This window comes from Panthera uncia, unplaced genomic scaffold, assembly GCF_023721935.1.
Source record: "Panthera uncia isolate 11264 unplaced genomic scaffold, Puncia_PCG_1.0 HiC_scaffold_1597, whole genome shotgun sequence".
In the NCBI taxonomy this organism is placed as follows: Eukaryota; Metazoa; Chordata; class Mammalia; order Carnivora; family Felidae; genus Panthera; species Panthera uncia.
In genome coordinates this window covers 36593-48231 of record NW_026058247.1, presented here as the reverse complement: position 1 = coordinate 48231, position 11639 = coordinate 36593, and the positions used below count along the sequence as shown (strand labels likewise).

The window sequence follows — 11639 nt, the reverse complement described above, 5'->3', positions numbered from 1 at the left end:
ATAAACATATATTGGATGGGCTAAATAACATCTATTGGATAGGCTAAATATACTGGCCTATATATATATAGGCTATACATATTGGCTAAATACATAGGGAAATATATATAAACATATATTGGATGGGCTAAATAACATCTATTGGATAGGCTAAGTATACAGGCCTATATATATATAGGCTATATATATTGGCTAAATACATAGGCTAAATATATATAAACATATATTGGATGGGCTAAATAACATCTATTGGATAACGCACGTCGGATAGATGGGTTAAATAACATACATGACGAAAATTAGTTTCACTTCTTTTGCCTTTACTTTTTCATATGACTACCAGAAAATTTAAAATGTTATATGTGGCTCTCATTATGCTTGTACTGGACAGTCCTTGTATAAGTCCCAGGAAAGGAAATGCTTGCCAAGTTATCAATGCAGAGAGTTGGCACCCGAGGCGCTCCATGCATGTAAAATACCCCACACTGCGCAAACCACCTGGATTCCAGGAGACTTGGAGCTGTGTTTCTTTGCAAACTGAAAAGTCCTGTCTGGAAATACTTTTGGGGGGGGGGGGCATTTTCAGAGTAGGGATGTGTAAGGAGAGCACAGTGATTGGAGACACAGACGTTAACCATAAATTACCAGGGTAATTATCATTAGCTGGAACCAGATCACCCTAGTCCACAAGGGCCAGTAGTCGAATGTCTAGAAATGCTACAAGATGGTTGATCAACATAGTCATTTAAACTTACAATAAATAGGGGCGCCTGGGTGGCTCAGTCGGTTGGGCGGCTGACTTCAGCCCAGGTCACAATCTTGCGGTACGTGAGTTCGAGCCCCGCGTCGGGCTCTGTGCTGACAGCTCAGAGCCTGGAGCCTGTTTCAGATTCTGTGTCTCCCTCTCTCTGACCCTCCCCCATTCATGCTCTGTCTCTCTCTGTCTCAAAAATAAATAAATTTTAAAAATTTAAAAAAAAAAACATACTTATAAAAATAAATAAATAAACTTACGATAAATAGGTTACATTAAAAACAAAACTCGGGGCACCAAGTCTTGGTGTATTTACACCAAGAAAATTGGCAAACATCACAATTCAGGGCTTTTCCTTCTGAAGAACCCACTTGTCAAACATTTTCCAGGATACCATTGCCTTTAAGAAGGTACTAAAATAGGAAGTAATCCTACATGGCGGAGAAGTAGGTGGATCCGAAGTTCCCTCGTCTCTCGAACACAGCAGTGTTGAGTCCAAAGGACTTTGAACTGCAAGACCCCGGGTAGCAAAGTGACAGAGATGCCTCCAGGGACCTACCAGGACAAATTGGTGGACCATAGGTGCGTGACTGCAAACTGGGAGAGATACAATGGGCGGCAGAGGAACAGAGGGGAGGGATCCCCTTCTGCAGAGAGACAAAGAGAAGAGAAAGGGAGGCTGGGGAAGCATAGGACTGGATCTGGACAAGAGAAGAAGGTAGTAAAATACACAGGACACCAAAAAAGACAATAACAAGTGCCGGCAAGGATTTAGAAAAATGAGAACTTTTGTGTGTTACTGGTGGGAGTATAAAATGGTGTAGCCACTTTGGAAAACAGTGTGGCAGTTCCTGAAGGGATTCAACATGGTTACCGTATGGTCTGGCAATACCACTCCTAGGTATCTACCTAAGAAAAATGGAAATATATTCCAACACAAAAACACATACACAAAAGTTCATAGCAGCATTATTCGTAATAGCCGAAGGGTGGAAACAAGACACGGGCCCATCCACTGATGAATGGGTAAATAAGATGTGGTTTACCTACACAACGGGGTATTATTTGGCAATAATAAGGAATGAAGTCCTGATACATGCTACAAGGTGAACATCGAGAGCATGCTCAGTGACAGAAGCCAGTCACGAGACTGTATGATTCCATTTGTATGAGATGTCCGGAAGAGGGAAGTCCACGGGCACAGAAAGTAGGTTAGTGGTTGCTTAGGGCTGGAGAGGTAGGGAGAAATAGAAAATGACTGCTGATGGATCCGCGGTTTCTTTTGGAGACGATGAGAATGTTTTATAACTGATCGTGGTGACGGTTGCATAACACTGTGAATGTGCTAAAAACAGGGAATCGGACCCTTGAAACAGGAGAATTATATGGCACCTGAATTATATTTCAATAAAGCTCCAAACAGTATCTGTAGCACACCCTTTCTCCGTTTCCCCAGATGTGGGTTCCTGGGACGCAGTTCTTTGGGGATGACATTAGAGAAACAATCCTCGCTGGGCTTCCCTGGGACACGTTGAGGAAAAAAGACTACAAGTGCCCGGGACGTCCCCAACCAGAGCCCTCCAGGCTGCGTCTAGTCCACAGGCACGTTTAATTTTGAGCAGACATTTTATAATCTTGAGTTGTCTTATTTTTTTAAAAATCTATCTTTCCAGGGGGCACCTGGGTGGCTCAGTCGGTTGAGTGTCCGACTTCGGCTCAGGTCATGATCTCACTGTTCATGGGTTCGAGCCCCGCATCGGTCTCTGTGCTGACAGCTCAGAGCCTGGAGCCTGTTACGGATTCTGTGTGTGTGTGTCTCTCTCTGCCCCGCCCTCCCTCGTTCGTGCTCTGTCTCTGTCTCAAAAATAAACATTAAAAAAGTACATTAAAAAAAAAAAAAGAACCAACTTCATCCTTGCATGCACCAGCCTCACTCTTCCTCGTGACCTGTCTGGCCTTGGCAGGTATGGAGGATGCGATCCCCGCGTTCGATTCTAAGTGGCCAGGAAGCAGGACCACTTCTGTGGTCTGGCTCGTTAGCGTAGATTTGGCATAAAATAAAGCGCTTATAGTAACTGTGTGATGAGGGAAGGAACAGGGCAGCCAGAGGCCCATATCCCGGAGACATTCAACCCCACAGAAGCCATCGAAGCCAAAAGAGCATGGGGACCCCAGCCCATCTTCCTTCCCTTGACCCGCATCTTTCCTGCATATAGCCTGCCCTCCCAGTCATGCTTAGGTCGACAAAAGGTTTAGCCCTCTTGAGCCCATCCCAGGAGGAAAAGGGTAAAAACGTGTGGTCAGGCTCTCTAACGCCTGAGGTCATCCAGCCCACAGCACCCCCTCCAGCCTGGTGTCGCCACTTACGTTTGATGAGGTATCCTGGGTAGTGAGCCGCGGCAACGATGTGGAGAACAGTGCAACCATCCCCGTCCTTCTGGTTGATGCGGCCTTTCCACTCGGGCTTGTGGTCCATCAACCACCTGAAAAGATGGTTTTCCTCTGAAGGGAATTAAAATGAGTTCCTGATGTTATTTTCCACACACAGAAAATCAATCTGAAAGCACATCGACACGTACCGTCCTGAGGGAGCCAAATGGGGACTCCGACACACGTGTGCCACTCACCACGAGAATGGGAGACACAGAGTTTGTAAACTAAAAGGACGAGTTCTAACTTCAGCCAGATTTCCGAGCAGCAGAGCCCGAGACCAGGGTTCTTGTACGTGTGAGTTGTTGACAGGGAGCTCAGGAGAAAGAGCGTGAGGGACGCAGGGCGGGGCAGGGGAAGGAGGCGAGCAGAGATGTGGTCTCCCCTGAGTCGGCCTCAGCCTGACCCCACAGGGAGCTCTGCAGCGTGAGCTGCACCACGGTGTTGACCCACGAGGAGGCAGGGGCTAACCTTTGTGTCAGTCAGTCAAGAGCTCCAGAACACCTCTAGGGAGGGGGTGTGGTTGAGGGGGGAGCGCCTCCAGAGAATGGGGGGCTGATTGGCCAAGAGCAGCTCTCTGGCCAAGGAGGCAGTTGTGGAACAGCAGGTGGGGATGGGGGCACTAGTCGTAAAGAGGCTCCAGGCAGGGCAACGGTGCCCGTGTCAGAAAGCAGGTCAGTATCCGAAAAGGTTACCCTAATCAATACTGTTAATAAGACTGTTAATCAAGACTGTTAATATTTTTTAATGTTTATTTATTTCAAGAGACAGTGCATGTGCATGAGCGCACATGCAAGCAAGGGAGGGGCAGAAAGAGAGGGAGAGAATCTCAAGCAGGCTCCGCGCTCAGCTGGGCGCCCGGTGCGGGGCTTGATCCCATGACTGTGAGATCATAACCTGAGCTGAAGTCAAGAGTCGGACGCTCAACTGACTGAGCCACCCAGAAGCCCCGATGGGACGTATATTTAAAAGTTATTTTCCCAAGTTCCTTCCTTGGAGCTCCTGGGATCAAGGAAAGCCACACACTTCTGCCAACTCTTTGAACACGGTTTGTCACGACGTCAGTTTTCCTCTGAGAAACAAATCAGGGATAACCTTGAATGCTTGATCGTATTGACACATGCCTGTACCCATGGGAGCTAACGTAAAGAGCAGACACAGCGGGGAATCATGACTTTCACAACCAGAGGCACACTTCTCTGGGCTCCAGATTCCTAGTTTAAAACTGGGAGGACTGGGGGCACCCGGTTGGCTCCGTCGGTCGAGCGTCTGACGTTTGCTTTCAGCTCAGGTCGTGATCCCACGGTCGTGGGATCGAGCCCAGAACTGGACTCCACACGGAGCGTGGAACCTGCTCAAGATTCTCTCTCTCTCCCACTCTGCCCTTCAAAAATCAAAAGTAAAAATTAAAAAAACTGGGAGGATTGGACCAAATTGCTTTTAGTCAGACTTTACTTTTAAATGTTTGATCCACCAGTCCCTGCGCAAGAATAAAACATTTCATGGACTCCACAGTACATGAAATGGAAATCTGGTTAAAGGAAAGTGGGGGCCCAGGTCTTGAAGGCCCTGCCCACCCCCCTCACTCCTTCATTCCCAGGAAGGCAATCCAGCCTAGAAGAGGAAGACTGTCTAGACAATTCTCTTGCCTCTTCTGGCTCTAAAACAGTATGGGTAAATGTCTAACTCTGGTGCCGTACATGCTTGGAAAAGAAAAACAAGCTTTTATCTTGTGTGTGCGTGTGTGTGTGAATGATAAAATTTAAATATTTTCAAATTGAACTCCTATAGCCAAGTGGTGAAGACTTAAAAAAAAAAAAAAAAAAGAATTCTATGAAAATCGGAGTCCTTTAAAAGAACCACAGCAGACGCTATCAACAACAGCCAGTGTTGAAGAGTGTTGAAGCGGTCGACTCTCCGGCTAGAGAGAAAATGAACCCGAACAAGGGGAAAGACCACACGTGCCTTCCGCGGCTCGGGGAGCTCTGCCCAGCAAAGGCTGTCTGTCCCAAGGTCCCTCCTCCGGTCTCAGTGCCCCTGTGCTGCCAGGATCTGTCTAGGAACACAGAATCCTTTCAGCTTGGGCCCCTGTAGCTACTAGGTCCCGGGAGAAATAAAAACAAGGCCGTCTGGGGAGCCCGGGTGGCTCAGTCAGTTGAGCGTTTGACTTCGGCTCAGGTCATGATCTCACGGCTCGTGAGTTCGGGCCCCGCATCGGACTCTGTACTCACAGCCTGGAGCTTGCTTGGCATTCTCTCTCTCCCTCTCTCTGTCTCTCCCTCTGCCCCTCTCCCCCCTGCTCGCACCCTCTCTCTCTGTAAAATAAAAAAAATAAAACGTTTTAAAACCAAAACCAAACAATGCTATCTCCCTGCTGCCTTTATTCATCTGAATAATCAAACCATTTGAATATTCAAATCGTTTGAACATTCCACCTTCAAGTGGCTAAATTCTGGCTAAATTCTGGTGGTTAAATTCAAGCGGCTAAATTCAGCAGAGCTCGGAGCTCAGAGCCGGGAGGGCGGCTTGGGTGGGGTAAACCAGAAGAACACTCACTTGCTTGGATACAGAGCCGCATGAGGGCATGAAGAGGGTATGGTCCTATCGTCTCGATACTCGCACCGATGGAGACGAGCCACTGCACTAGCTTGGGCACCTGTTCCATATTCTCGTAAAGCCCAATGAAGACATATTTCTGGGGGGGGAGAAAAACACAAAGGAAGAATCATGGAAGTCACTACATCAATATTAAACGTCAAGCCCCTTCACTCATAAAATTTGGGATCAGCAAAACCTAGATTCGCTGTGGCCCACGCCTGAGATCATTATACACAACCGATATGCAGTGAGGCAGCTGAAGTCCCCTTATCCAAGCAGAGGTCCCAAATACAAGCCCCAAGTGGCCTGACTTAAAACCGTATGTTTCAAGAAGCCACCTCACCTCAAAGAGACTCTTCAGTGATAACTCTGGGACATGGATATTTCGGGGTAGCCGGTCCTTTCTCACTGACAGAAGTAGGAACGACTGGTGAGAAGGGAGAAAGAGAAAAACCTGGAATAATAATGCTCTCCACGTAGGTTATTGGAACAAACGTTACCTTCGGGGTGAAAACAAAAGAGCAAAAACCAAAACAAAATACCCTCCAGCCCTATCTCTCTCTCTCTCTCTTTTTGAAATGTTTATTTGTTTTTGAGAGAGAGACAGAGCGAGCACAAGCCGGGGGAGGGGCAGAGAGAGATGGGGACAGAGGATATGAAGCGCGCTCTGTGATGACAGCAGACAGCCTGATGCGAGGCTCGAACTCACGAACTGTGAGATCATGACCTGAGCCGAAGTCAGATGCTTAACCAGCTGAGCCACCCAGGCGCCCCAGCCCCGTCGCTCTTTTTAAGTTACGTGCCAAGCTTTACAGCCTGAGCCATGATAATCGAAGTCCTTCCGTCCGGCCGATGTCCTGCTCCTGCTGACAGCTAAGCTGTCTCCACATTTCCTCAAAGCCTGCTGCAGACGGGAGCAGCTGACGTTAAGCAGCATTGCCGAGGGCAGAGTGGGTAAAAAAGTGATTCTCTGCGAAATTCTGAAAGCCGAGCAAGCAGAGGAATCCCATCCTTTACGAGCATCTCATCCCAATTAATTCTGTAGCACACGGGTGTTTCATAAGCCCCAAGTGTTTGGGGTCCGTTAGACCCCGGCGAGCAGAGTGTGCTGGAAAGGTCCCTATCAGCGAGTGACAGCTGGCTGCACATCTCTCCCCAATTCCACACCCGGTAGCCCTGTTCGTGGCTTCAGGTTGGCCATGGCTGGAGTACTGATGCTACAAAGATTGGCAAACACTACAAATCAGGCCTTTTTCTCGCAGACAGCCAGTTGTTGAACCACTGACCCAATCTAGAGTCAATGAAGAAACTGAATCCCTCAGAAAGGTTAAGCAATTTGTCCTAGGTCACACAGAGAGGTCCCTCCTGAGATCATCCAGGTGTGCCGACAGGTCTGAGGGCTCCAGGTTCTGGTATGGCCGTGACTGGGGACCCGGGCTCCGCATCAGTCTCCCTCGTGTATGCCCAGTGGACATGGGGACCACAGGGACTGAGCCTATGGCCACATCTTGTTTCCAGGTTCCTTCAGCCTGCTGCCCTCTCTTTACTGCTCACCCTGAACACACAGGCCCCAATCTCAGATGACATACTCAGGGTTCTAACAATCCTGATTGCTGACCCGGCTTTTTTTTTTTTTTTTTTTTTTTGGTCTCTGTTTCCAATATGTGAAAATGACCTGGGCCCCACTGCTGGGGTATTGGACCAAGTGCACCTGCCCCTTGGGCTGCCTTCTTGGGCCTTCCCTTCCCTACCTACCTGCTTTCTCAAGACCTTGGAATATGGGACTGAGTTCCAGGGAACTCGTGGCTGGATTTTAGGGATGTCCCATGAACCCCCTGAAACTATGTATACAAAGAGAACCCCATAGATTTCATTAGATTTCCAGTGGAATCCATGAGCTTTCTAAAAATTGAAGAACTCTGTCTTCTAAAGTCATTCGCCCTGCCTGGCTCTAGAGTCCTTATGGCTTGCCCTGGCTTTTAGTGACTTTTCTGGACTGCCAGGCTTTAGAAAGCCCAGCAGGCCCTTCCTGACCTAACTCCCATCCTCGGCCGCCTCTTTTCACGAGCACAGAGAGGCCACCATCAATGACAACTATGCACTGGGCACGTAGCACAGCCAGCTACCGTGAAGCTCCATTAGCTCAGTGCCTGGCACATCATAAGCCCCTGACAAGCATTAGCTAATATTATTATTAGGCGTTCTTGCTCCGGTATTTCTAAACTTCACCAAAGCCCCGAGGGAGTAAGTTTATAACCTGAAACTTACAAACGCGGAAATGAGGCCCAGAGGGGAAACAATTGGTCCAAAACAGAAAGTGGAAGATGATGATTCGAGGAGGCATCTGTGTCACACCAAAGCCCAGGCTGCGGGTGCACTGGGCACCGGGAATCCCTTCCACGGATTCCCCGCCTCGGGCCGGCTCCTGTAGCCTCACTGCTACCTGCGGGCAGCGGTCCCTTAAGCCTACACAGAAGCGCTGGGGGCAGCACAGGCAGGTCTCCTGAGCCCACACTAGCAAATGCAATATAGAAGAGATTGCATGAGGGCGCCTGGGCGGCTCGGTTGGTTAAGTGTCCGATTCTTGATTCTGGCCCAGGTCATGAGCTCACGGTTTATGAGTTCGAGCCCCACATCAGGAGGGAGTCGTGGCGTGGAGTCTGTGTGGGATGCTCTCTCTCTCCCTCCTTTGCTGCCCTTCCCCTGCTCGCGTACTCCCCCTCTCTCTCTCTCAAAATGAATAAGTAAACATTAAAAAAAGATTATGTGAAGATGAACATTCCAAAATTTATTTTCCTCATTCCATATTACCAGTGGCATCTGGACTTTACACTTTTGGGATGACCATGGAGACATAGGGCAAGGAGGGAGGGTGATACACGTTAGCTAATATTATTATAGGTGTTCTGAATACGTTTCCTATCTTAAAAAAAAAAAAACTGGCTAATTAATATACCTCAGTGACTTTCCATTTTTAACGATGTGTCAGTTAAAAAGTTATTTTGGCATCAAGATAAACAAATAATAAATTACAATCCCCCTCCCCAGTGCCAGCAGAAAGAATCTGTTTGATCGAGAATGTGCTTTTCCCACAAGAGAGTCATCTCCTTTTACTTACGTGCCATAATCCTTTCTTTGCCAACTTTTCTATTACAGATTGCCACACTTCTGTTGAGAATCCAGTAGTAAAAATATGATCGAAACAGGGCAAGAAACTTTGCAAAACAATGGGGTCGCCTGAAAGAAAGTTCCACAGTTTAGAAATTTTAACCCAGGCAGAGTCTAGAACATTTGGGAAAAGGTCCTCCGTTTAGGATCACACATAAACAAGTGGTAAATTAAAGATATCAGAACGAGAGGCATTCTCAGGCACCAGGGTGGCTCAGTGAGTTGAGCCTCCGACTCTTGACTTAGGCTCAAGTCATGATCTCATGGTTTGTGGGTTAGAGCCCCACTCTAACAGTGAAGAGCCTACCTGGGATTCTCTCTCCCCCTCTCTCTCTGCCCCTCCCCTGCTCACACATACACACACACACACACACACTCTCTCTCTCTCTCTCAAAATAAATAAACTTTTTAAAAAATAAAAAAGAAAGAGAGGCACTTTCAAAGTAAAAGTCCTATATAATTGACTGAAGCAGCAATCATTTTAAGTTCAGCTATAAACTCAATGCCCCAAGGGTTAAGCGGTATAATGTGAGCTAATACTCACTTAGCTCTTCTATATGTGAAGCCCAGTGATATGTGCTAATATTTAATCCCTCAAACATACCGACAAGGCACTGCCTATTATCTCTACTTAGGAAGAAATAGAAGCTCAAAAAAGTTAAAAAAAAAAAAAAACTCACTTCCCTTAAGAAAGATGTGACATCATATGAGGCATGTTAAGATACAAAACACATGAACTAAGGGAAGGGAAGCAAAACTAATATAACAGGGAGGGGGACAAAACATAAGCGACTCTTCAATATGGAGAACAAACAGAGGGTTGCTGGAGGGGTGGTGGGAGGGGGAATGGGCTCAATGTGTCAGGGGCATTAAGGAATATACTCCCTAAATCATTGTTGCACTAGATGCTAACTAACTTGGATATAAATTTAAAAAATAAAGAAATTATAAAAAAAAAAGAAGAAGAAGAAAGAAAGAAAGAAAGAAAGAAAGATGTGACAAATATTATCCTCACCCAATCAATGAGAAACAGAGACAAACGAGGCCAGGCTTCATGGCATATCACGCAACCAGTTAACGACAAAAACAGAGATGGGAACCCAGATCCACCAACTCTCTTATTCAACACACATTCTTCTAACCTAGTGGCCCAATGCATCTCATGATCCTCCAAAAGCCACATTTCTCAAACCCATGGGTGAGATTATCCAAGGAGACGAGGCAGGTGCCAGAATAGCATCGCACCTCCTCCAGGATTATCAATTTCCACAGATAGGTAACTATCAAAATAAATAGATGTAGCACAAAAGGATACAAAATTTCCATAGGCATATTTTTCAAATTTTAGAAATCGGGCCGTGGGCATCCATTCACCCTCCAAACAGGAGTCCTTTGGCATAAAAGTCTGGGATGAGTTGCCCTACGGAGTCCTACGACGTGCCGCTCTCAGGATGGGAGCAGAATGGAAACCATCCAGATTTCTTAGGGGAGCAGTCGCCAAGAATGAACGGTGACTTTACAAAGATGCAGAAAAGACATGAGAGATCGAAGGGGAATGGCCAAGCCATCAGGTTCAGAGGAACGGGACACAGGCTCCGTCACAGCAGTGAAAGGGTGCCTGGAAAGCTGTGACCCATCAGCACTCATCTGGGCATCTTCCATTTCTCTGCTGGGGGACGTGGCTGTGTCTACCTCCAACCACCCCCCACTCACTGCCTGATGCGGCTCTCACCCCCCATCTGTGCCAAACTTGCCAAAATCTGTGGCATGCTGGCCACAGACCACACAAGCTGCTTTCCCACACTCCCAGTGGGAACAGGTGGCTCTGTCACAGTTGAATTTATTTCCCCACCTCTGAAAGCCAAAGACCATTTGCCCACAGTTCTAACATGTGCCGTGTTTCACATCCTAACATCTCTAGAATGGGGACGCGTGTGACGATTGAGTTTGTCTCTTAGTGGCAAAGCATTTGTTTCACTGGCACATCTTAAATGGGTACAGTCTTAAATGTGATCAAACACAATATTTGAAAACAATGGGCTGGTCATTGGCAGAACTTTTAGACTGCGCCAAGATAAACACAGAAAGAGTTCCGTGGTCACTGGCAGGGAGTACATTACATTGTGTTACGGCTTTCTGTCTTTGTCTAATCCAGGCCACTGACAAAGCCGGCTCACGGGCCAGGTCATGAGAGTAATAACTCAAGGCGGTGACGCAGAAAGCCCCCGTGCGTCACTGACCATAGTGGCCGAGACGCTGGGCACCGCGGCAGCTTCTGTGGGACCCTCCATCAGCCCTTCCAGGCTATTCTGACAGCGAACAAAAATATTGCCTCCACGTATGGGATAAATCCATGCAAAACTCATAGGAAAGAGCACAACTCACGTAAAACAAGTAGTATGAATAGGGAAAGATCTCTCAGTAGCAACACAGAAAACTGAAGTCTGAAACAAGAGTGGCGGAGCTCTAAGTGATTTCTGCAAAACGATTTCGGTGTTTTTACAAGAACCTGAGCCACCCCAACTTCCAAAATACTTTCTAATGTGAAAATCAGTTTCATTCAAACTGCATACATCAGCCACAAAGAAACCCCCTGGAATTATCTCTCCAGGAGCCATTCAAATAAAATAACAAGGAGAAAGAAAGAAAGAAAGAAAGAAAGAAAGAAAGAAAGAAAGAAAGAAAGAAA

The 11639-nt window shown here is 47.1% G+C and overlaps 1 protein-coding gene across 1 annotated transcript in view; it reads right to left on the bottom strand.

The window, feature by feature from the left end:
• Positions 1-8: 8 nt before the first annotated feature.
• The window catches only part of LOC125917224 (TPR and ankyrin repeat-containing protein 1-like), an 18493-nt gene continuing 6862 nt past the window's right edge, over positions 9-11639 (bottom strand). Inside the window, exons 4-7 of the mRNA XM_049623473.1 lie at positions 8901-9019; positions 6126-6209; positions 5741-5879; positions 9-3256 (exon numbers count right to left, since the gene is read on the bottom strand). Coding sequence (XP_049479430.1) covers positions 2883-3256; positions 5741-5879; positions 6126-6209; positions 8901-9019 — 716 coding nt within the window. The 3' untranslated portion in view covers positions 9-2882. The remainder of the gene's footprint in view (positions 3257-5740; positions 5880-6125; positions 6210-8900; positions 9020-11639) is intronic.